This window comes from Hevea brasiliensis, unplaced genomic scaffold (genome assembly GCF_030052815.1).
Source record: "Hevea brasiliensis isolate MT/VB/25A 57/8 unplaced genomic scaffold, ASM3005281v1 Scaf369, whole genome shotgun sequence".
Taxonomy (NCBI): domain Eukaryota; kingdom Viridiplantae; phylum Streptophyta; class Magnoliopsida; order Malpighiales; family Euphorbiaceae; genus Hevea; species Hevea brasiliensis.
The window spans coordinates 28,720-55,982 of NW_026614883.1; the positions used below are offsets into that span (position 1 = coordinate 28,720).

General features: G+C 36.7%; 1 protein-coding gene across 1 annotated transcript; it reads left to right on the forward strand.

Annotated features, from left to right (window-relative positions):
• Positions 1 to 25,161: 25,161 nt before the first annotated feature.
• Positions 25,162 to 26,726, forward strand: LOC131177231 (cationic peroxidase 1-like). The gene is made up of 3 exons (XM_058142193.1): positions 25,162 to 25,563; positions 25,673 to 25,867; positions 25,984 to 26,726. The coding sequence occupies exons 1-3, from the start codon at positions 25,345 to 25,347 to the stop codon at positions 26,530 to 26,532; spliced, it is 963 nt and encodes a 320-aa protein (XP_057998176.1). The 5' UTR covers positions 25,162 to 25,344; the 3' UTR covers positions 26,533 to 26,726.
• The last annotated feature ends 537 nt before the right edge of the window (positions 26,727 to 27,263 follow it).

The following is a 27,263-nucleotide window of genomic DNA, read 5'->3' on the forward strand; positions in this document are numbered from 1 at the left end:
AGAACACTAGAAATTGTTTCTAGTGTCCTGCTTACATCTTTAATCTCTTAAAAGGCAGAACTTGATTTTCTAATTAATAGAAAAAGCTTTAGAAGCTATTCAAGGGCTGACAGAGGTGTTCTTGGTGTGGACAAGCTAGAGGGACAACATCCGTGTCCTCAAGACGAATCTCAAAGGCGCAGACATCAGTAGTGCATCAAGAGGTTAGTGTAATCGTTCTTGATTTAATCTAGGGTTCTAAAATTAATCTGATTAATTTTAAAATCTTAAATGGCAAATACAGATCCAAAAACATATTAAAAGAGTTTTAATATGTTGTTTATCATTGAAATCAAATAGATAAAAATAAATCTTGCATGATGCATGTGACCCTAGGTGAAAATTTTTGAATTCAATGGTATAAACTTGTGTTTTTCACGCCTGCCCTTCAATTGGTATCAGAGCCACTATATTTGCCATTTAGATTGATGTTTATATGATTTAATTGTGTGTTTGATCATGAGATCAAGAGTTTATTGCTGGTTGCAAAGTTAAAGTGGCGGCACAAATGATGAACACCATGGTGTGCATGGTTGATGCATCACAATAGTGTGCAAAGGTAAATGGATGGTGAATGTGCAATTGTTGTATGATTTAAGATCCATTTTATGTCTAATTAAATTGTTTAATTAGAATTTTTATCACACAATTAAATTATGATTCAAATCAGAATTTTAAAAATTGTTTGAATGTGATTCAAATCTGAATTTTAAAAGTTGTTTGAATGTGATTCAAATATGAATTTTTAAAGTTGTTTGAATCATATTTAAATCTGATTTTTTAAAATTGATTGAATAAAATTCAGATCTGATTTTTTAAAAAATATTTGAATGTGATTCAAATCTGAATTTTTAAAGTTGTTTGAATGTGATTCAAATCTGAATTTTTAAATTTGTTTGAATGAGATTCAAATCTGAATTTTTAAATTTATTTGAATCATATTCAAATCTGAATTTTTAAGTTGAATATGAGATATTCAATTTAATTTAAGTATGTATGTTTTATTTAATTGTTAAATAGTGATATGCATGATGGATGATCATGGACTATAAAAGACCAATGTGATTGGATTTATTTCTTTTATGTTTCTTTGGGATTATAAATTAATTAATTTATTTTAATTTATTTTGGGCATGTATTATTAAGTTTGTAATAATTTTTGGGTTGTAATTTCATTTATTTAAGTTCTTGTAAATTTGCCTTGGTATGCCAAGGATTACTATGTAATATTGGATTGCAAGAAGTTCAAGGAGGTCAAGAGCATTGGTGGGACCAGTGGGAGGAATTCAAGATCAAGTGTTGATTATGTACTCCTTCAGCAACTCTTGTAAAATGAATGAATGAAATGCACCTAGGAATGCCCTGATTCAATTCTTGGTGGCTCAATATTGAATCCCTTAGAAAGTCCATGATCATACCATATTTACTGCTTATCCATGAATGCATGAGATGTATGGGAATGTATGCAATTATATGATATATGCATGCTAAATGGATAATGTGCAAAGTGAGATCTTAATAGTAAATAGAATGACTATAAAATCTTCCAAACAAATGATTAAGTTGGAAATGCTATAATTAAAGTAATTATAACATAGGCCCTCCATTGGGGCAATTATTTTAAGAAATTTTAAATAGTTGCATAAGATGCAATTTATTTAAGAGATTTTCTTAAGAATAATTGTTAAGCATGAGATGTTGTAAATATGTAAATGGTTTAGTGGCCAATATTGGATGTACTGAGGACATTAAAATTATTTGCATAATTATCGCTCAATGGGATCAACTTAACTAATGCAAGATAAGTCAATAATGGATGTACCTGAGATTTTGAGCATTAGGGGCTAGGTAAAGGATTGAACCTCACATGAGATGTGATAGGCAAAGAGTTGCTCACTTATAGTTTATTGTAATTCCAATAATGGATGTATCTGAGGATGATCAATAGAATTATAAGAATTCAATCACCCACTAGAAATCCATTCAACTAGGATTTCCGTTTTCTACTTTGGAAGTGTAGGATTCGCTAAGTTAGTGGGAGGACCAATTTGATTAAAAGACCATAATCATTTTGGTTAATTACATGATACATTTACTAATTAATCTGATTATTTTCTGCAGCTTAATTTTCTCGATAAAAATGATCACAAAACAACCACCACCATCCAATATCCTTGCAAGCATACTTGATCACAATAGGTTGACAGGACCTAATTTGTCTAATTGGCTAAGAAATTTGAAACTTGTCCTGAACCTTGAACATATAGGATATGTTCTAGATTCAAATGTTCCTGGTCCCTTAGCTCCAGAGGCCACACAAGAGGAACATGAAACTTTGGACAAGTGGAAGGAGCATGATATGAGAGCTAAGTGTTACATGCTTGCTTCCATGAGTAATGAGTTATAGACAACATGAGAACATGCAGAAAGTGAGTGAGATCCTCCTTCACCTACAAGATTTGTATGGTGAGCACAGCAGAATGCTAGGTATGAGATATCTAGACACTATTCCGTATGAGGAAGTCTGAGGGATGTAATGTTGGGGATCATGTCCACAAGATGATTCGGATGATTGAGCAGCTTGGAACATCTTGACTTTAACATGGATTTTCAACTACAGACGGATTTGATCCTTCATCCTTCCTCGAGTCTTTGGGAATTTTGTGACAAATTTCCATATGACTAGACAGAATGCACCTTAGCCGGTTTACTCAACATGCTGGTTATTGCCCAAAAGAATATGCCGTGCAATAAAGGAAAAGAGGTAGCTTTGGTTGCATCTTCTTCTACTGGAAAGTCCAACAAGAAGAAGGGCAATAAGAAAAGAAACCTCGATTCTCGATCCTTCTAAGAAAATAGCTAAACAAAAAGGAAGACTAAAGTCGATGAAGGCAAAGGAAAGTGTTTCCATTGCCAATAGGAAAGTGTTTCCATTGCCAAGAAGAAAGTGTTTCCATCGCCGAGTATAGCAATCTAAATGAATGCAATACTGTGGTGAAAACCAACTCAAGTTCAAAATATATTTGGCACTTAAAGTTATGTCATGTTGCAGAAGATAGGATTACAAAATTGGAGAAAATGGGGATTCTATCCTTATTGGACTCTGAGCCTACTCTAACTTATGAATCTTGCCTTCAGGGAAAAATGACTAGATCACCCTTTGTTGGACAGGGGCTAAGAGCTGAAAATATTTTGGAGCTAATACATAGTGATGTATGTGGTCCATTTAAAGAAATGGCTAAATGGGGCTTTCATTATTTTATTACCTTTACTGATGATAAATCAAGGTTTGGGTATTTGTATTTGATGAAATACAAACATGAATCTTTTGAAAAGTTCAAAGAATTTAAATCAAGTAGAAAATCAAACAGAAAGAATATTAAAGCTCTTCGATCGATCGTGGAGGTGAATATTTGAGTAATCGAATTTGATGAATACTTGAGAGAGCATGACATTTTTCTCACCGACTCTCCAGAACGCCACAAATGAATGGTGTATCTAAAGGAGAAATCGTACTCTATTGGATATGGTACGTAGTATGATGAGCTATACCGATATGCCAATCTCCTTTGGGGATTTGCATTAGAATCGACTTTGTATATTCGAATAGGATTCCATCAAAATCAGTTTCTTTCACACCTTATGAGATATGGCATGGACGAAAACCAAGTCTTAAGCATGTTAAGATTTGGGGTTGTCCAGCTTATATCAAAAAGCTAAACACTGATAAATTGGAGACTAGATCAGAAAAAAGTCGATTTGTTGGATATCCAAAAGATAGTTTTGGATATTATTTTATTTGCCTACTTCACAAAAGTTGTGATAAGTAGAGATGCCACATTTCTTGAATAACAATTTGTCCAAGAAGGAGGCAAAGGAAGGCAAATAGAGTTAGAATTGGAGAATTCTGACCAACCAACAGATCAGATGGATATAGATCCATCTAGTTAACCTATATCCGTTGATGAAACATCTACACTGTTCCTCGTAGAACAACTGTGGTATCTCACCCACCAGTGAGATATGGTTTTCTTCATGAAGAAGAACAAGAGTTGTCTACTCATGAAGAAGTAGATCATGGAGATGATCCACTTACCTATGAAGAAGCTATATCAGATATAGACTCTTCAAAATGGATTGATGCTATGAAATCCGAGATTGATTCCACGTATAAGAATCAAGTTTGGGATCTTGTTGACCCACCTGAAGGTATTGTACCTATAGGGAACAAATGGGTTTTCAAGAAGAAAATTGGTTCTGATGGAAAGGTAGAGACCTATAAAGCAAGGCTAGTAGCGAAAGGGTTTCGCCAAAGGCAAGGAATCAACTATGAGGAGACTTTCTCACCTGTTGCCATGCTTAAATCAATTAGGATTTTATTAGCAATAGCTGCGTACTATGATTATGAGATTTGGCAGATGGATGTCAAAACAGCTTTTCTCAATGGATACATTAAAGAAAACATTTTTATGGAACAACCTAAGGGTTTTGAATCCCAAGATGGTTCCAAGGTATGCAAGCTAAAGCGATCCATTTATGGGTTGAAACAAGCTTCGAGGAGTTGGAACATCCGTTTTGATGAAGCCATTAAATCCTTTCGTTTTATCAAAAATGAGGATGAGCCATGTGTATATAAGAAGGTTAGTGACAGTGCTATCACTTTCCTTGTCTTATATGTGGATGACATACTGTTGATGGGTAATGACACAGGTATGTTGACGACTATAAAGGTATGGTTGTCAAATACATTCTCCATGAAAGACTTAGGGGAGGTAACCTATATTCTTGGGATTCGCATCTATAGAGATAGAGCGAAATGAATAATTGGTTTATCCCAAAGTCTATACTTGGAAAAGGTGTTAAAGAGGTTTAACATGCTTGATTCCAAGAGAGGATTATTACCAGTGAGACATGGTATCCATCTTTCTAAAGAGATGTCTCCAAAGACACCTGAAGAAAGAGATAAGATGGCAGATTTCATATGCTTGCTATTGAAAGTATAATGTATGCAATGTTGTGTACTAGGCCTGATATCGCATATCTTCGTTAGTTTGACTAGCGGTATCAATCCAATCCGTGTTTGGAACATCGATAGTCACAAGAATAACCTTAAGTACTTGAGAAGAACTAAGCATTTATTCTTGATTTATGTAGGTGGAGACTTGCAATTGGAAGGTTATCTTGATTCGATTTCCAATCGATATTGATGATAGAAAGTCTACCTCTAGATATGTGTTCATTTGTAATGGAGGTGCGATCGGTTGGAAGAGTTCCAAAGCGAGCACGATTGCAGATTCCACTACAGAGGTCGAGTATATTCGCATCGGATCTGCAGAGGAAGCTGTTTGGATAAAGAAGTTCGTGACAGAACTTACAGTAGTTCCTTCCATTGAGTCAGCAGTTCCATTACACTGTGACAACAATGGAGCAGTCATACAGGCTAAGGAACTAAGGTCTCACCCAAAATCCAAACACATAGAAAGGCACTACCACATTATCAGAGATATAGTTGGGCAAGGCGATTTAGCCATGCAGAAAATAGCATCAGCTGAAAATCCAGCTGATCCATTCACTAAGCCTATATCACAGACTCAGTTAGACCGACATCTTGAGAAGATAGGTCTAAGATATTGTAATGAATGGCTCTAGTGCTAGTGGGAGATTGTTAGTAGTATGCCCTAGAGCATATCATTTAGTATGTATCTTGTACATATTTTATTAATAAATGGCATTTCCACTTTTCTGTTTATATAATATATTCATGTGTAATAGAAAAGGTCTATTGATATTTTGTTAGAAATATTATTCTTAAGTTGTTAAGAATATGAGTGACAATATTTCTAGCACAAAGTATCATAAATAGGTTCACAATCGAGGATACTTCATAATAAGGACATGACTTATCCAGAAAGATTGTATTCATGTTTGTTCCCAAGTTATTTATATGAGATATAAATAAGATGGAATGGTGAGTCTCATGCCATATGACAAACATGATAGGCACTTATAAATGATAAGTAGGCCGAACCAGTGACACTTATGACAAGCACATGGAGTTTACTCTTGTCAATATTTTGTTATAAATCATATCAGTGCATATAATCTTTAGACCTGAGATAGCACAGTTATCTTGTATATAGGTAGTTTGAGTTTGATACTGCTTTCATACTTGTACTGTGTATGGATATATGGGCATGTGTTGGCTCCTACTAGTTATATATGGAGGTAGGTGTTGATCAAGATGGAATCTATTCCTCTAAGTAAATAGAGATAAAATCCTATGTTCATTTAATTGTTCTTGATGTTTCAAGTTCTGGCAGACAGATAGATTTATTCAAAAGAGTTTCGATGAGAAAATCTTTTTAATCAAGAACTGGAATTAAAAGAGAACATAATATTCATAGCAAATGGAGTTTGACATAAACCATGACTCCAGCTTTAGTTGGGATTTTGTAACAGAGAGATTCTAGTGCATGGTAACATATGATTATAGGTTCATTTAAGGTAAACCTTATTACTAATTGGATGGCCATGGCATGCTATGCTAGGTGTTAACCATGGTCTATGAGGTTCATAAAATGATTTAGAGAAATCATTTATGGTAAGAAAGAGTTCTAATGATATTAAGAGTTGATATCATGTCTCATTGCCAATTAGTGATGAGCCTAGTAAGTCACACACATACACAAGTTATCACCTATTTAAATATGATTTAATTAATTAATTAAAGAGTTTAATTGATTAATTAAATAGGTTTGGTTTGCAATTAAATTGCAAAGTCCCTAGCATGACTTGAAACCAAATCTAGATTATTGGATGTGTAGTATAAATTAAATTTATATTTAAAGTGTTTAAATATGAATTTAATTAATGAGAAATTAATTAATAGAGATTAATTAATTAATTTATATTTGATATAAATTAATTAGAAGAAGAAAATAATTATTTTGGGTTAAGAACTCAAAATTAAGACACAGGGGCATTTTGGTCATTTTGTAGTGTGACACGTGGCACCATGAGATGGTGACACATGGGAATACACATAAGCTTGCCAAATATTTTTTTTAATCATGTAAGATGATTAAAATCAAGATTAAATATAGGTTTGACACTTGGCACAATGTGATTGGGTCACTTAAACCTAGAGCTAATCAAAGGGTGACATGTGGCAAGGGTTTAATGTGTTAACCTAGCTATATAAATGTTGTTATGAGAAAAATAAAACACAACCAGCAGCCACACTCCTTTGTCACGCCACTTTGAGGGTTTTCATCTCTTCTTCTTCATCTCTTATCAATTCAAAGAGATTAGCCATCAATCTCTTGAATTAAGAACACTAGAAATTGTTTCTAGTGTCCTGTTTACATCTTTAATCTCTTAAAAGGCAGAACTTGATTTTCTAATTAATAGAAAAAGCTTTAGAAGCTATTCAAGGGCTGCCATAGGTGTTCTTGGTGTGGACAAGCTAGAGGGACAACATCCGTGTCCTCAAGACGAATCTCAAAGGCGCAGACACTGCAAAGGCATCAAGAGGTTAGTGTAATCGTTCTTGATTTAATCTAGGGTTCTAAAATTAATCTGATTAATTTTAAAATCTTAAATGGCAAATACAGATCCAAAAACATATTAAAAGAGTTTTAATATGTTGTTTATCATTGAAATCAAATAGATAAAAATAAATCTTGCATGATGCATGTGACCCTAGGTGAAAATTTTTGAATTCAATGGTATAAACTTGTGTTTTTCACGCTTCCGTTCCTTCAGATTGGAGTTCGGGATTTCATATTCGAGCTATTTTGGGATTTCAAATTGGTTATCCCATCTTGTGGAACTTACGGGTTTTAAGGAGATTAATTCTTAAATCCTTTGAATACCCTTTCGAGTGAGACAAAGAGTGCCTTAATCAATCTAATCCTACTTTCATGGAGTTAGAGTTAATTAAGACCCATTAGGTTCTTTAATTAATCTGTGAATCCTCTTAATCCTTAGTCTATTTATAGATCTAAGTTAATTAAGTCCAATTCCTTGATTATCTATCACAAGGCCTTCTCCTTTCGGTGCCTCAACCATGGATTAAGAACATCACTTAATGGGATCCTACACTAAGCATGTCATTAAGCACACAAGAAATGAATAAAACTCATTAAGACCACAAAATATGGATTACCCAATCAAAATCCACAAAATATCTCAAATATTACAACCCTTACTCCAGAATCTAATTAAAACTACTCACTACCCATAATATTTACAAGATATTCTGAGTTTATATGGAAATAAAGCTTTAATCTAAGCTAAGAAACAAAAAGCTCAACACTAGAAATGTAGGAAAAATGTAAGAAAAGAAAGAAATCCCCAAATCTGGTTGGAAATGGTGTGGAAAATGATTGTGTCTCTTCAGCTGCTGCCTCTCCTCTCCCTTTTCTTCCTTTTCTTCTTGTCCTCTTTTCTAAAATGGGAAATAAGGCTGTCGCAATAGATTTTGCGGTCGCCTGGACGATCACTCACTGAAGTGGGAAAAAGAGTGAGGAGTCGCCACCTTAGTTTTGAGGGAAACTAAAGAAAACCATTTGAGAAGTTAAATTAAAAATGAAACCACTTCAAAACAGAGATTCTAAGTTCGGGGTCCGTAAACGGGTGGGGAAGGTGTTAGGCACCCCACCTCGTCCCTTAATAAGGGTAAGTAGATTTAATTCTGCGTCCTTTATAAATTAGTTAGGAGGGCTTAGACGGCAATGTTAATCCTTTTGGTAAAAGGAATATTTGATTTTTCACTAAATTTGGATCACCCAGATACATAAGTAAATGAGACAACCTTAGTGTACGGGTGTGAGAATCGGATAAGAACTCTCCTCCGATCTCTTTTAAGTTGCTTATTAAAATTTTGAGGGGAGACCGGATAAGAACTCTCCTCCGATCTCTTTTTAAGTTATTTATTAAAATTTTGAGGGGAGATCGGATAAGAACCCTCCTCCGATCTCTTCTAAGTTATTTATTAATGTTTTGAGTTGAGACCGGATAAGAACTCTCCTCCGATCCCTATTTAATGTTTATTAAAATTTTGAAGGGAGACCGGATAAGAACCCTCCTCCGATCTCCTTTAAGAGTTATTTATTAATGTTTTGAGTTGAGACCGGATAAGAACTCTCCTCCGATCCCTATTTAATGTTTATCAAAATTTTGAAGGGAGACCGGATAAGAACCCTCCTCCGATCTCCTTTAAGAGTTGATTTAAAACTTTTAGGCAAGGATAGGATAAGGACTCTTCCGACCTCTTCTATTTTGACGGGACTCGGACAAAGACTTTTCCGACCTTTAAAAATTTAACCACAGCTACGGGTCCTAAGAACCTAAAACTAAGAATTCTGGCATTCAAAATGCTGGGGATAAGGTTTCTGGATACCCTGTGGCTGAACGGGGAATACTAGACTTGATTCACTGACCTTTTCATGTAGTCATTTTACCAATATCTATTAACATCCGATCTATTCTGTTATGTTTACTTTGGTTCTATTTCGCTTTATGACATCTTGCCGAATTGCTGTTTACGTCAGCCTAATAGTTTGGCTATCTTCCTGACGTGTTATTCATGTTCTCTCTTTTAAAAGAGACCCCTAAGTTGCAGTTACCTACGTTTACCCAACCACTTACATACTACTAGGAGTTAGAAAATTTGCTTTCAAAAATGAAGATTAATAAAATGAACTAATCACTAAATAGATGATTTGAGAGTGTCATTCTTTGGGGGTTGTTTGTGCAAAAATAGTCTTGAAGAAAGTTGCAGATGTAAGAAGAACACGGGAAAATGCGGAAAGTAAATGCAGACACTCGATAAAACAGTGATATAAGCTCTTACAGTAACACTCTTTGGGGATCGTTTGTGCAAAAGTAGAAAGTCACAGATGTGAGAAGAACAAAGAAAATGCAGAAAGTAAATGTAAGCACTTAATAAAACAGTAGTATGAGCTCTTACCTGTAAGGAGCCAAAGCTACTAAAATAACTATGGGGTGCCAAATAGTGATAAGGCAAGGATTGATTGGCCTGGGGGGTGGTGTTCCTCGTGAACTGGAGGGTGATTAGCTAAAATTCGATCAGATCAAGATAAAAAGAACCGAATAGAATGAAGTTGAGCTTGGACAGAAATGATAAAAGGCAGAAAGTGAGAGTGTGACCAGATAATGAACAAACTGGAAATGTAGAGTTCCAGTATTCAGAATCTTTTCAAGAAAAACACTTCAGAAAACTTGTTTCAAAAGTCTTTTGATTGACACTTCTAAGTAGCAGAGTAGTAAACTAAATGAAATTTCAGAGTTCCTCTGCTATAATAACAACCTCTTGTCTATTTTTCTTGCCCGTCCCTCCCTTGAACAGTTTTTATGCAGGTATTTATAGGAATCGGGTGCTCTTCGTGAAGGGTCAGGATTTATTTGAGGGAGATGGAGGGTCGAGATTTCGAAGGACATGATCGGAGGTTCAGGAATTAAAGAGAATCAAAATGAATGGTTGAGATCACTCTTCATAATATTTGTCCTTTTCTTCTTTCCATCTGACGGTCCCAAATTTCCTTGTCCTAACGATCAGGGTTAAGAGCGAAAGACGCTGCATCGCTGCCTTCTCTCTTGATCTAAGGGTTCCGGTTTGTCCTTACAAGTGGGATCAACGGTGGAGATTGGGATGTACAGGATCATGACATACCCTCGCACTCAAGATTAAGTGGCGATTCTTAGGCGTGCGGTGGAGATCTCGCTCGCAACGCCTTAACTATCTCGGCTCTGATTCTGACGACGGTTATTTGGAATTTGTCTTATTCTTTTTGCCTACCGATCCCTCCTCTTTCTGATCTCTTTCACATGTTCTTTCCGACCTTTCATGCTGGTCTCCCACCTTCCGATCTATTATTCCGATCTCTCCTTTTCTCCGGTCTGGTCAAAGCATTAATTGTCCCTCGATTCTCGAAGCGTCCGCTTCGTTTTCTGCTTAGCAATAAATGCTAATCCTCCCCTATATATACAACTGTCGACGGAGACATTTCCTTCATCAGATTTTCCTCTCTTACTTTCTTACTTTCCTGCTCTAGCTCGGTGGAAGTTCGCTATAAGCGTGGCTTTGATCTTTTTCCGATGGACTTCTTTACTCACCGACTGAAAATTTACGATCCCGGTGATCGAATGACCTTTACTGACGATGGTGAGAGGACTGGATTTGACCGATCTGTATTGCGGACCTTGGTTGTACCGATCTTGAGTCACTCAACTGAGTTCATTCGGCTTCTTACCACATTGGGTGTTCCGACAGCGTCTTTCCTCCACATTGGGTGTTCCGACAGCGGGTCGGTTTCGAGTGGTAACATCGGTGACGATGTCTCTCATCTTCATGGGAGTCATAGTCACCCCATCCGAGTGTACATCTATCCGATGTCAATAGCCTGGTCTACTGATCAAACACCTCTTTTGATTCAGCCACGAGACTGGGCTTTGACATAGGTCCTTTAGATAGGATGTTCCACCGGTCTCTAGAGATCGCCCAAATGATGTAATCCTAAAATGTAATCAGATCTCTAGAGATCGCCCAAATGATGTAGTTAGACCTTTATTGTAGTCCGATCCCTAGAGATCGCCCAAATGATGTATTTTATTTTCAATGCAATCCGATCTCTAGAGATCACAGAAATGATGTGATCCAATGTTAGTGTAATCCGATCCTAGAGATCGCCCAAATGATGTAATCCGATCTTTTGAAAATAAAGACTTTATTTTATCGGTTATCATCTTATTATTTTTGCATTGATTATTTTTTCGATCTCTAATGTGGTTATCCGATCTGGTTCTTTACCTGAATGACACTTAACTGATCCTTTATTCAAAATATTTAACTCATTATGCCGATCTCTAATTAACCGATCTCTGAACATTCAGATATTTGAGAGAAGTGTCAGAACAGCTGTCGAGTCCCACCAATCGATGCACTGCCTAGAACCTCGCGAGCATTAAATGCTCGGACTAGTATAAATAGGGGTGGGAGGGTTAGCCAGTTGTTCTCTCATTCCATCTTCAATCCCCTGCTCACAACTTCGAAGTTCTCTCGTTTTCTCAAGTTCTTCCGACGATCGGACTGTAAGGGCTTTGATCCTCTTTTTAATTTAAATTCTTTGTTTCTTTTGAAAATGAACGGTGCCGAAGGTCAGAGAGCGGCGAGCCCTCCTTCGATTCAGTTCTCGTGGTCATCGTCTGATGAAGAAGAGGCAGTCGGGCCAAGCGTTCAACAAGAACCTCCCAGGGCCTCCGCTCCAACTCGGGGGCGGGTCATACCATCGAGGCTCGCACCTTCTTCAGGGAGAGAGACTCTCCCTATAGACGAGCTACCGTCGGTTCTTCGAGAATCTGATCTGCAATCGTTCAGCCAAGAATATAATATTCGGCCTGATTCGTACGAGCTAATCAAGTGCCACGGCGATCTTCGTGTCGATCACTCCTTTGAAGAGAATGACATGGTTATGGTGTACGAGGAACAGTTAAAGGCCGGTCTGAGGTTCCCTCTAGACGATTTCTACAAGGAGGTCTTAAAACTTCACCGAGCATGCATTGTTCAAATTCACCCCAACTCGTGGCGGATCTTGGTAGCCTTCCGAGGTCTATGCCGTGCTAAGGGAATCAGTCCTACGGCTAAGGTGTTCGCCGAGCTGCACAGACTAACTCGCCGAAAGGATGATTTAACATTGGTTCTTTCAGCGGAAGCCTAATTGCGAGCTCTTTTCCGATTTGCCCTCATCCCTTAAGAATTGGAAGAACCGCTTTCTTCATTCCGAGGAGCAAAGATCCGAGCCGCTGAGGACTTCCTCAGAGCTGGTGGTACCAGGGGCCCTTGCTTCCGAAGCACATTACCCTGAGTCAGGAGGAAAGTTTAATAGTGATGGATCTGAAGAGTCAGGCCGCCACTCAAAAGTATTCTTGTTTGGATGCGGTGACTGCCGAGCTGCACCATTGGACTATTCAATTGCTCACTGGCCAAGACCGCGAACTTCCGCTCTCTGACCTCGGCATTGGTATTTTCTATATCTCGGTTCTCACGACCTTAGCGATCTCACTAACCTTTTCTTTGTGCAGGTATGGCGGGTGGTGAGGGTTCTAGGAAGCGGAAGAAGGAAAGAGAGATCTCCCGGAAGATAAAGGAGATGAAGCGTTCGGAATGACTTCAAACACCCGGTCATGAGCCTGGGGAGATACAAAGAGACCCGCCTCAACCTTCGGGTCCGCCGACCTCAGAAGCTGTCCGATCTCCTCCTAGAACGGAAGAGCGACCTCCGACTCTTTCGATTGTCCCAAGCACGGAAAGGGGCCTACTCAATCTTCTGGGAGGACCGCCTCTCGTGGCGCCTGAAGTTAATGGAGTCTTTGAAGAATAACTTGATCAGACGGAGAACCCGGTTTGCCCAAGTCTTGGGGTCTTCCATCTTTCTTGGGAGGATCGGACAGCTATCCTCGAGCAACCTTGATGACATCTTGACTCACTCCATGAGTCCGAATGTGGAGTGCACAGTGAATCGGACCATGGTTTGGGAAAAGGTCCAGTCTGGGTAAGGAGATCGGGAAGAAAAATCAGAATTGGCTTCCTCCGATCCCAACTCTCATCCGCTGGATTATATATCTCAAGTCGAGGACGGGCAAAGTTCCATGAAGACAGTGGCGAGCAGAATCATATTTTGGCTGAGAGGGACCGTGCTCTTGGGGAAGTCCAGGCGCTTCACGCCAACGAAGCTGCTCAGGTCGCCCAACTCATCGAGGAGCTTAAGGCGAAGGATGAGGAGCTTAAAGAGAAGGATGAAGAGATGGTGACAGGGATAGCCGGAGCCTATGTGAATGCTCACAAGGACCTCTTGGCCGAACTCCAGAAGCGCTACCCTGAAGAGGACTTCTCCTGGATGGCCGACCTGGCTCCTGAGGGCGACGATGAGGACAGTGAAGCCGAGGGTGAGAGAGAGAGTGAGCAGACAATCAGCCGGGGTGATCCCCACCAATAACTTGTACAAATTATGAAATGAAATGGAATGCCTCTTTGTTCAATGAAGGGTTGTGATCGGAAAATTTTAAACCATTGTTTGTCTGAGTATTTGATTGTATGAGCACAGCAAGACAAAAATGCAATTATTAATCTAAGTATAAGAGATCGGAAAGCACAATAAGCATTAGATCGGTGGGGAAGAAATGCTGAACGGGACTTGATTAAAATTGAAAATTTAACTTGAAGACTTAAGATCGGAACCCTCGTTAAACCGAACCAAAACCTTAGCTCTTAATCTTTCGAAAAGGAGATCGGCACTAAAACTGGTAAGAAAAGATCTAATGCTAGTTCACTTCATTTATCAACAGAGATCAGGGGTAAACCCGACGGGTCCGGAAATTCGACAGCGGGTTTGAGAGATCGGTAAATGATTTGAGAGATCGGCAGGGCTTTAACGAATGTTAGGACTTAGCATTGATTCAATTCCTTTTAAGGAGAGTTCGGGAATATGGTCATCTGGTAAAGAAAAATGAAGAGAAGTCGGAAATGTCATTGGCTGGCCCAGGGAGACCTAGTGCTGGGGATCGGTTTCAAAGTCTTGTTGATTTTGGGGATCGGCCAAAATATGGTGTCGACAAAGGCTATTTATAGCATTTTCTGACATGGAGCCCTAAAATAGTGTGTTTTAGGAGGGATTTTCTGAGGAAATCTTTTGCCAGCTCATTAATGAAATCTTTGTGGGACTGCATAAGTGGACTGCATAAGTCATGCAGTCCCTTATGCAGTTTTCGGCTGGTTTCTGGCTCACTTATGCGAAACTGCATGACCAGGTGCATAGGTTATGCACAATTCCGTGAGATTGCATAAGGGGGCATGAATCTGCATAAGCCATGCACTCTCCTTATGCACAATTCGGCAGGTATTGGAACAGTGATTTTTCTCCTTATGCAGATCTGTATGGCTTATGCGGCAAGTTATGCGCAATTTGGCCAATGCATATTTCAACTTTAAAACTTGTTTTTGACATCTTTGGCTGTAGAGATAACTCCTCAATGGCAAAATTTCTTTTTAGTCCTTCCAAAACACCATTTTTCCTACAAAACAAAGTAAAAATTACAAATTAATCTATAATTGACAATTATGAAAAACTAACTAATTAACTAATGAAATTAGCTAAAAATTGACTAATAATCAAATAAAATGGCTATGAAATTAAACCTAAATGACTATGCAAAATGTATGCATCAACGGGGTCAACAATCTCCCCCTTTTGATAATGACAAAACTCAATTGAGTCAACAATAAAAAATAAAAGTGTGTGAAAGTTTATGTGAGTATGTAAATCCAAGCAGTATAGTATGCTGAAAATGCTCCCCCTAAATATATGCACATAATTTCCAAGAAATCTATTTTCTGTACATAAGCTCCCCCTGAGTTTATGCTATAAAGCATGTTCACAATATTCTCAAAAAGCATTTCCATTTGTCACAAGTATAAACACATATCTAAGTATCAACACATCCATCCTTTAAACACCTATTCACATAATATCCATATCCATTAACACAAGTATCAACACATATCCATGTCCATCAACACAAGTATAAACACATATAACCATATCCATCCTATTCTCCCCCTTTTTGTCATCAATCAAAAAGGAAATAGGAGAAAATAACCCAAAAAGAATCATGTTAGCCCAAATTTAAATGCAGTAAGGTGAACAGTAGCAAACTAAAAACCCATAGTAGCAAACAGACTAGTAAACTAAAAATGCAGATAGAAAACTAAAAATCCAGATTAGATGGGAATCATTTTAGTCTTTTGCTCTTGCGAGTGGATTTAGAAGGCACCAACTTCTTCCTGGTGGGTTTAGCAGCAAGGGGCTGAGATTCTTGGTCAGCCAATTGATCATCCTTTTATGGCTCATCTTCATCAGATGGTGGTTGAAGAGCGGCAGCTAGTGACAGATATGGATTTGACACGGTCGACTTGGTTCTTTTTCTACCTTTCTTGGCTGCAGGGACAGCAGCTGTAGAGAGTTGAGATGGAGCACTAGCTTGGTGATCCTTTAGAGAGGCTTCTTATTGCTGCGTAGGGGCAGCAGCAGGTTCAACAGGTGGTGCGCTTGGAGGTTCAACAGGCAGCTCACCTTCAGGTTCTACAACCTTTTCACTATCAGGCTCAGTAGGTATACCAGTTGTAGAACCAATTTCAGGTTCAATGACTTGTCCACTAGCATGATCAACAGGGGCTTCTACTGCAGGTTCAAGCTCAGGTTCAGCTACTTGGTCACTTTCATGTGCCACACCAGCTGGAGACTCACCAACCTTATTACTTTCACCCTGATCAGCAGAGACTTGAGTAGCAGCCTCAACTTTAGTTGGGAAACCAGTTTCCTTGGCCTGCTGAAGATCCACAATTAGCCTTTTTAATTCCTCATTTTGAGTAAGCAGGTGACTCACTTTGTAGTCAACCACATCCATAAATTTTCTCAAAAGTTCAATGGACTGATGAGTTGAACTAAACTGATCATTAACAGCAGCTTTTAGCCCTTGAAGCTCACTCATAAATTCATTTGTAGAATCAGAACCTACCTTAGCTGAGGAAGAACCACCCTTTTCAAACCTTTTCTTTCTTCCATCAGTGTCAGAGTGAATTTCTCTAAGCACAATCAAATCAGTCCTAGAACTTTCCCTAGAGACATTTATATTCAGCTCTCTAAACACAGCAGTCAAGAGATGTGCATAAGGCAGTTTTCCAATCCCATAAGCTTTGCACATGTTTTTGAAAATCAAATAAGCCAAATTCATCCTTACTTTGTTAACAATGTGCCACATAATACACATGTCTAGGTGACTCAAATAACCATAGCTACCAGATTTGGGACAGAAAATGTAGTTCACCATACTGTGAATGATTTTGATATGTTGAAAAGCTTTTGTGCTAGTGGACTTTTCATGTGTGTGGCAAGTTAGCAGGAATACTTCGCTTTCAAACTCAACCAAATTAAATCCTGCCACCCTAGCAACATCTTTATGTGTGGAAATTTTATTTCCATCATTAGGCAAGTTCAAAGCCGTAGCTATCATTTCAACAGAGACACCATATACACTGTCATTCAAAACAACCTCAAATTTGTCCTCATCATCAACTGTTCTTAAAGTCCTATAAAAATCTTGAACAAGTCTAGGGTAATACTCATTTGTACATTCACAAACATCCATCCATCCTTGAAACTCAAAAAGTTCTTTGAATTGAAAATTTACCTGTCCAAAGTACTCCCATTTGACAAATTTACAATCTAGCAATGCCTTGTCCACTGAACCCAAAGATTTGGAAGCACCATTTTTGCGTTGGGTACCAATCCCTCGCATTTTTCGCTTCTTTTTCTTTTCTGGTGCTGATACAGTGGGTTCGACAGGCGTGGATGGGTCGGAATATGCACTGGTTGATTTCGATTCAGGTAAGTTCTTCTTTCCCTTCAATTTCTTTCATAATGTGGCGACAGGGATATCGTCGGAGGCTGATGAGGATGACTAAGCAGCAGCAGCAACAGGGGATTTGCGTTTTGCACGAGCCATCAACATAAAAAAAATGGTGAAATCTGACAATGGCTTTTCGGTAAGTGAAGAACGAAGAAGAGAAGAGAGAGATGAGCGGATAGATGAGAATGGGTTTGTTTTGCCAGAAAGAAAATGGGTTTGTTTTGGAGGTGAAATGTCGTGAATCAATGCAGAGGAGAGAGAGGGTGACGGTTTCGTGTGGCAGAGGATTTAAGTTCTCTTGAGTCCCGCGCTTTTCTATTCCAGTGTACTTTATCTGAGCCTGTTTTCTTTTTTTTTTATTATTATTATTTCAAACAAGTCTATCTATCTTTATATGCACAAATATATATTTCTATATGTCTGACACAGCACTGAGAATGTGATATCAAATGTGAAAAGATAAGTGCACTGCTGGACACGCAGAGAATTTCAAGCACAATCACCTTTTGGTTTGAAATTTGAACAATACACGATATAGCAAACTAATTTTAGTCACGTAACATTAGCATACAACTTAGTAAACTGATTTCTCGAGTACACAAACAAGTTAGCTAATGTTCTTTAGAAATTTCTCAGCAACCTTATATCATAGCAGATCACTCAAGCAAGTGGTTCACACATACCAATTTCTCTTCTAATTTTACAAAAGTTTTCTTCATTAAGTGGTTTTGTAAAAATGTCAGCAAGTTGATTTTCAGAGGCAACAAACTCTATTTTGATATTTCCATTTTGAACATGATCTCTAATAAAATGATGTCTGATCTCAATATGTTTTGTTCTTGAATGTTGGACTAGATTTTTGATCAAGTTTATGGCACTTGTGTTGTCACATCTAATTGGAACAAGATTATATTTTAAACCAAAATCTTCCAATTGTTGTTTCATCCATAAAATTTGAGCAACACAACTACCAGCAGCTATATATTCTGCCTCAGCTGTAGATAAAGCTACTGAAGTTTGTTTCTTACTGTGCCAAGAAACTAGTGCAAGACCAAGAAATTGACAAGTACCTGAAGTGCTTTTTCTATCCAATCTACTTCCAAAGAAAATCGGAATCACTATAACCAACAAGATTAAATGATTCACATTTTGGATACCATAAACCAATTGAGTGTGTGCCAATGAGATATCTAAAGATCCTTTTAACTGCACTTAGATGGGATTCTTTAGGACATGATTGAAATCTTGCACACATGCAAACACTAAAGTGTATGTCTGGTCTAGATGCAGTAAGGTACAAAAGAGAGCCAATCATACCTCTATAAAGCTTGGTATCCACTTTTTACCTTTTTTATCATTGTCCATTTTTATTGTTGAACTCATAGGAGTGCCCATGCTCTTCAAATCTTCCATTTTAAATTTCTTTAGCATATCCTTGATGTACTTTGATTGATTTATGAAGATGCCATCTTTCATTTGCTTAATTTGAAGTCCAAGAAAAAATGTGAGCTCACCCATCATGCTCATTTCAAATTCATTCTGCATAATCTTAGAAAATTTCTTGCAAAGAGATTCATTAGTAGCACCAAAAATTATATCATCAACATAAATTTGCACAATGAGCATATCATTATGATGCTTCTTAATAAAAAGTGTTGTATCCACTTTGCCTCTTTGAAAATCATTTTGTAAAAGGAATTTACTAAGCCTTTCATACCATGCTCTAGGAGCTTGTTTTAAACCATATAAGGCTTTAGTAAGTTTATAAACATGATTTGGATGCTCATGATTTTCAAAGCCTGGAGGTTGTGCAACATACACTTCCTCATTAATATAACCATTTAAAAATGCACTCTTGACATCCATTTGATAAAGCATAAAATCCTTGTAACATGCAAAGGCACACAACATTCTAATAGCTTCAATTCTAGCAACTGGAGCAAATGTTTCATCAAAATCAATCCCTTCATCTTGGTTGTAGTCTTGAGCCACTAGTCTAGCTTTGTTTCTAACAACATTGCCTTTTTCATCCATTTTATTTCTAAAAACCCATTTAGTACCAATAATTGAATGATTTTTGGTTTAGGCACTAAATTCCAAACTTTATTTCTCTCAAATTGATTTAGTTCTTCTTGCATGGCAAGAATCCAACTTTCATCATTTTGAGCATCTTCAAAACATTTAGGTTCAATTTGTGAAACAAAAGCAACATTACCAAAATATCTTCTCAATTGTGCTCTAGTTATCATCCTCTGAGATGGATCATCAATAATGTCTTCTTGGGGATGATTTCTATGGAATCTCCATTCTTTAGGTAAATCTTCATGTTGGGGCTCATTTACTTGTAATTCTTCCAAATTTGGCATTTCTTCATTGATTTGATCTTCATTGGCATCATGGACATCTATTGTAGTTTCTCCTTGAGTTTCTTCATCTTTTTCATCAATTTGTTCCATTTCTTGACTTGATATTATATTTTCTTTTCCAAAAACCAGCTCATTATTATCATCACAAACATTTTTCCTTTCGATAGAAGGGTTAGTCTCATCAAACAAAACATGAATGGTTTTCTTAATAACTAAAGTTCTTCTATTGAACACTTTATAGGCTTTACTCTATGTTGAATACCCAAGAAAGATTCCTTCATCGGATTTAGCATCAAATTTTTTCAAGTTATCCTTCTTGTTATTTAAAATATAGCACTTACAACCAAATGCTTTGAAATATGAGATATTTGGTTTTCTTCCTTTCCACAGCTCATAGGGGGTCTTTTTCAAAATTGGTCTAATCAAAACTCTATTCAACACATAGCAAGATGTATTAACAGCTTCAGCCCAATAGTACTTTGGCAAATTATTTTCATTCAACATAGTTCTAGTCATTTCTTATAAAGTCCTATTTTTTCTTTCTACAACTCCATTTTGTTGTGGTGTTCTAGGAGCTGAAAAATTATGGTTGATTCCATATTTATCACAATACTTCTCAAATAAATGATTTTCAAATTCAGTTCCATGGTCACTTCTTATAGATGAGATGCAAAAGCCTTTTTCATTTTGAACCATTTTACTAAAAGAGGTGAATTTTTCAAAAGTTTCATCTTTGTGAGCAAGGAAAAATGTCCATGTATATCTTGAATAGTCATCAACAATAACTAAAGCATATGACTTCCCACCAAGACTAGTTGGAGTTACGGGTCCAAATAAATCAAGATGAAGCAATTCTAGTGGCCTAGTGGTAGACACAATATTTTTAGATTTAAAAGATGCTCTAGTATGCTTTCCTAGTGCACGTGCTCTACATTGAAATTCATTTCATAATTAATCTTAGGAAGACCATTAACAAGTTCTTTCTGAGATAATTTTGAGAGTGTATGCATGCTTGCATGACCCAGTCTTCTATGCCACAAATAACTAGAGTTATCAAGAGATACTAGACATGTACCATGATTAGTTTCAAAATTATTCATGTCAAGCAAGTAAACATTATTAGATCTATTGGCAATGAACAATGTATCATTATCTAAGTTATTGATTGTACATAGAGAAGAAGTAAACTTTATCTCAAAACCTTTATCACAGAGTTGGCTTACACTTAGCAAGTTGTATTTCAAACCTTCAACAAGCGACACATCTTCAATACAAGGTTTGGTTCCAATTGTGTCATTTCCAATTATTTTTCCTTTCCCTTTATCTCCAAATTTTACATATCCTCCATCTTTCATTGTAATTTCTGAAAACTTGTCCTTTTCACCGGTCATGTGCTTTGAACAACCACTATCTATATACCATTTATCACTTTCCTTCATCCCTTTGAAACAACCTCATTGTCACTTTCTTCTTCCTTTTGTGAACTCTCGACTTTCTCTTCAAGTGCCATCATACAAAGAAGAGCAGTTTCTTTGTCACTTGATTCATCATTTGAAGATTCTTCATTGTTGCTCCATACTACTTTCATAGCTTTCTTGCTCCTATCTTCTTTTCCTTTCTTCTTTTTGAGTAATGGACATTTGGGCTTGATATGTCCAGGTTTGTGACACTCATAACATACAATTTCTTCTTTTGAATCCCTGAAGTGTTTATCCTTGGGAGTATACTTTTTCAAGAATTTCTTGTATTTGCTTCCTCCCTTCTTGAAAGCTCTTTTGAATTTTCTTGCAAGCATAGCCATTTCATCATCATCATCACTTGAAGCACTTGAGTTGTCACTTGAGTCAACTTTGAATGCAACTCCTTTCTTCTTATCTTCATCCTTGTTTGACTTGAGAGCAATGCTTTTCTTCTTCTTTTGCTCATTTTCAACTTTATCTTTTTTATATACCATTTCATGTGCAATGAGAGATCCAATGAGTTCATCATAAGTGAATGTTTTGAAATCCTTGGTATCTTGGATAACTGTTGTTTTTGCTTCCCAAGATTTTGGAAGTGATCTAAGAATTTTCTTCACAAGTTCAGCTTCCTCAAATTTTTTACCAAGCGCTTTGAGAAGATTTACAAGATCAGTAAACCTTGTACTCATATTCGCAATTGATTCTCCTGGCCTCATTTCAAATAGCTCATAATCTCGAATAAGAAGGTTTGCTTTGGACTCTTTGACGACATCAGTTCCTTCATAAGTGACTTCAAGCTTATCCCAAATTTCCTTAGCAGATTGACATCCTGAAATACGATTGTATTCATTAAGGTCAAGTGAGCAATGCAAAATATTAATAGCTTTAGCATTTATAGAAAATTTTCTTCCAATCATTGTCATCATATTCATCTTCAAGTTTTGGAACTTTTGTAGTTCCTGGACCATTCTTTTGAGGAACATGTGGACCATTTTTAATAATTTTCCATGCATCAATATCTATAGATTGTATGAAATTTCTCATTCTTACTTTCCAAAATGAATAATTAGTGCCATTGAAGAGTGGTGGTCTAGTGATTGAGTAGCCTTCAGCTAATGGTGCGGGTATACCGGCAGTATTGCTAGATGAACCAGCCATTATGGATCACTCTAAGGTTGTAACACCCTAAGCAAGAGAACCCAGGCTCTGATACCAATTTGTTGTCCCAAAACAGTCCAAGAGGGGGGTGAATTGGACTTTAACAATTTTTCGGCTCTTGCTTGTAGCCTAATGAAAAATTGTGACTTTATTCAACTAGATGCTTTTCTATATATATAATGAAAGTAATATGTATTTCAACAATGTGTTCCTAAGTTACAATTCAAGCCTCAATCAATGTATATGGCAATATCTAACAAAACATGTATCATACAATATACAACTAATTTCTCAAGTCACTCAATATGTCCTCAAGTTTATCAATTCAATCTATTCAACCAACATTCAATATCATGTATAAAAAGTAAAATTTAAATTGCACAAAAATAAGGAGGTCAAGGTTAGAGAGATCAAACACAACTATTTTTATAGAGGTTCGGCTTAACTAGCCTACATCCACTCTCTCAAAGAACCCTCTTTGAGTCTTCTCTCCACTATTTGCTCTTTTGAAGGCAAGAGACCAAAAGCCCTTTACAACTTTTCAACACCAAGCTTTTACCAAGGTAGCTTGAAACCTTCACAAGTGCTATCACAAGCACTTACTCTCTCAAGCTTCAATAGGTGCTTGTACAACCTCTCTTAAATGCAATTTAATGTTTCAACACTCACTCTTACTCAATACAAATCAAACTATAAAGAAGAGATGAGTTGATTTGCCAATGGTAGCTCAAAGACTTTAAAGCTCTTGAATGAAAGCAATAAATGAAAAATCAAAGTTGGAGTTCAAATGTAAGCTTTCATCAAGTGTAAATGAAGTAAAGAAGTAAAGAAGGTGTATTTATAGTCTCAAATCATTTTACACCATTTGAAACCCTTTTGGAACGTTATTCACACTTCCCAAGACAAAATGGCCGTTATTTTATCCTTTTGTGCGAAGTTGAGCAGCTCTGATCAATTAGTAAACTAATGAAATATTGGTAGCAGTCAGTAAACTGATTAGTAAACTAATTTTTTTAGCAAACACATTAGCAAACTAAAAATTTTAGCAAACCAGCTAGCAAACTAAATCAACAGCTGCACGTCTCAACTTGCAATGTAAAATGTTTCAATAGTAATGTCCAAGGTCATGATGAGAAAAAGTAATCAGAAAATAAAATTTTATTTTTGAGCTCCATTCGACTAAGTTCTCATTTATTCTTTTCACAAAAGACCTAAGACTCAATCTCTAATACTATGCCTTTCATACATTTTCTTTGAGTCTTGGCTTCCATAGTCTTGTTCTTTTCTCATTTTGAATTTGTCTTGAAATGCCTTTGAGTATCCTTTCTCCTTAGATGCAACTTCAAAGTTACTTTAGGAATAAGACAAAAAATCTACACATCACTTTAAAGTTGGGTTAGATAGATTCTGTTTGAGTTTTGTTATCATCAAAATCAATGCTCATTTTGAGCTACACGGGGTCACCAATTAACTAATTGCTGCAATTTTATTGATCCATCCGTCCATATATGGTATACTAACAAACTTCGTATATATGCTATCATGCCAATAGAACTAAGGAGTTTTGCATGACTGGTTCAAGTTTTGGAAGAGAAATTAGCTAACAAGGCCTGTAATTTGGTCGGGTAGTATTTGAATTGACACTCCCTTTCATAACCCAAAAGAATAAAATAAAAAAAGAAATAAAAATTTCATGACAAGGTTTTGAATAAACAAGAATGAAGTTACTTGAGAAGCAATCAACTAATAGCCAACCCCAAACTTTTGTCCAGAAACAATTCAACAATAAATAATACGCGGCTTCAACCTAAGAGAAATTAAGATTTTTTTTTTTGTCTAAACTTTATTTATTATGGATTCAAAATATAAAATGTATGATGAGATATACTCATTAAATATATGAATCTCATATGTGTATATATTGAATATATGGTGGATTAAGTTTAGATAAGAATTTTTAGAAGAATTAAAAAGGCATAAATTAAGCTTAATGATATCTTAATGGCAGTGTTGATGAATAATTATGTTTAACAATATATATATATATATATATATATATATATATATATATATATATATATTTATTTATTTTATTAATATCATTTTTACTTGGTCATGCCTTAAAATCATTATGCAAATGTAATTGATGACAAAATAGTTGTTGGAGAAGCAAATGCTATGGAAATTTCACATATGGATGACTGACCTACTCCTTCGGAGCCATTAACCAGTGGAGGTTTATTAGCATATATTAAAACTTCTATTCTTTCTTAATTTATAATTTTGGTCGACGTTTATGTGCTGCATTACATTATCTGATTATAATGCAGCGATCTTACTAAATACATTGTTTAAGACACTATCAATTAGTAGTATAGGAATGTGCTGACCATATCGATGTGGATAAGATGCTGCTTCTAACAAAAGCTCACCTGCCTAGACAAGTGGCCAAAAATTTTATATTTCCAATCTATCAAATTCAGATTAATTTATTGCGGAGAAATGAGAGGTTGTTAACATATCAAGGCAGACATTAGACAGTCTGTACACGGAGAAATTTTAAAATACATGACCAGATCAAACAATTCCTTAAAACTACAGTTAATATTTCCCCATGGATAGAATCCGAAGGTTTCTTGCAACTCTTAGATTCTCAGAAGCTAAGCCATCTAGGAGTTGGCCAAGTCCAAGAAAAAGAAACCAAACTCTTGTCTTTCCCTATCTATAAATACCAACCATTGATGAATACGGAAGAAGCACCCTAATCTCATACATACCTTGCTGTCACCTTAGTTTTTCAGAGTTCACAATTCATCAATTACTAAGCAATAAGCATGGCTTCGCATGGCGGCATCTTTTATCTTTCTGCCTTGATTATATTGGCTGCTGCTGTTGCTAGTGTATCTTCATCTTCGCTTTCTCCTTATTACTATGACAGCGTGTGTCCCGAAGCTTTACCAACCATTAAACGACTCGTTGAGGCTGCAGTGTACAAAGAACAGCGGATGGGTGCTTCTTTACTACGCCTGCATTTCCACGACTGTTTTGTTAATGTACTGCATTTTCCCAATTTCTCATTTAAATTTGATCATTTCATGATAATTAATCAAGTTATTAATTATAATTTATTAATGATTTGGCTTTTATTGGTAATACATGCAGGGCTGTGATGCATCAATTCTTCTGGATCCTTCACCCACTATTGACAGTGAAAAGAATGCTCGCCCTAATTTAAACTCTGCTAGAGGATTTGAAGTTATCGACCAGATTAAGCAGGCAGTGGACGAAGTGTGTGGTTGCTCCGTGGTCTCCTGCGCAGACGTTTTGGCTGTCGTAGCCCGCGATTCTGTAGTTGCGGTAATTGCTATATTATCTCTAATGCTTGTTGCAGAAAATTAAACATGTATGATATATGAAAGTAGAACCTAAATTATGGCAATTAGTGATGGCTAATATATATGAAAAATATGCAGCTTGGAGGGCCAACATGGAACGTGGAACTTGGGAGGAGAGACTCAACTACCGCTAGCAGGGCAAAGGCAGACAGTGACATCCCATCGCCATTTATGGACCTTCCTGCACTTATTAACAACTTCAAAAACCAAGGTCTCGACGAAAGAGACCTTGTTGTTCTTTCGGGTGGCCATACTATAGGGTTTGCACAATGTTTTGTCTTCAGGAACCGAATCTACAATGAAACTAATATTGACCCTGAATTTGCACAACAGCGAAGATTAACTTGCCCAAGCATTGGTGGCAATTCGACTCTATCGCCTCTGGACCCAACACCTGCACAATTTGACACTGCATACTTCACCAATTTAATACAGAAAAGAGGTCTTCTTCATTCGGATCAACAACTTTTTAATGGCGGCTCCACTGATGGTGTAGTAAACACTTACAGCTCAAATGCCAAAGCTTTTTCTGCCGATTTTGCTAGGTCTATGATTAAGATGGGGAATATAAAACCGCTGACAGGAAACGAAGGACAAATTCGTTCGAACTGCAGGAAGGTGAACTGAGCGATTGCTGTCTATTTGTGGAAGATTACAATATTTTTTCAAAGTGTTGGATTGCAATTTACTAAAAAAAAAGTAGTATTTTCTCTTTTTGGATTTCACTCATCCCATTTGTTTCTTGTAATGACAGGTCGTATGTATTAAATCAATTTAAGTTGTGGAATAATTCAAATCAAGAATAAAGATTATTTTAAAAATTTCATGTTTTCAAAGAATGTGCCAGTTTGACATGTTGGTTTGGTAGTTATTAAGTAACCTTTGAGCACTCACAAAAATTTTGAGAGTACGTATAGTTATCCGACCAATACATATATATTTGCTTATGTTGATGAGATTGCAAATTCTTTTAACAATTTAGGCTCTGTGAAATGTTATTATCCCTATAGTGAGGCCAGGAAGGCAGGGGTCAAAAACTTTCCGTAAGTTGCCAATGATCAATGGATATTTGAAAGAGGAAAATTGAAGACAATGGCGGACGAAGTTGGAAAGTGCAAGGAAATCTTATCAACAGTGACAATGTTCTTAGTTACCATCCTGAATTCATCATTCTTCTACGTGCCTCAGATTAACATATATATATATATATATATATATATATATATATAACAATTGGTTTTGAGTACGTTAGTTTCTGGCAGTTGATAGAAGAATGATGAATTCAGGATGGTAACTAAGAACATTGTCACTGTTGATAAGATTTCCTTGCACTTTCCAACTTCGTCCGCCATTGTCTT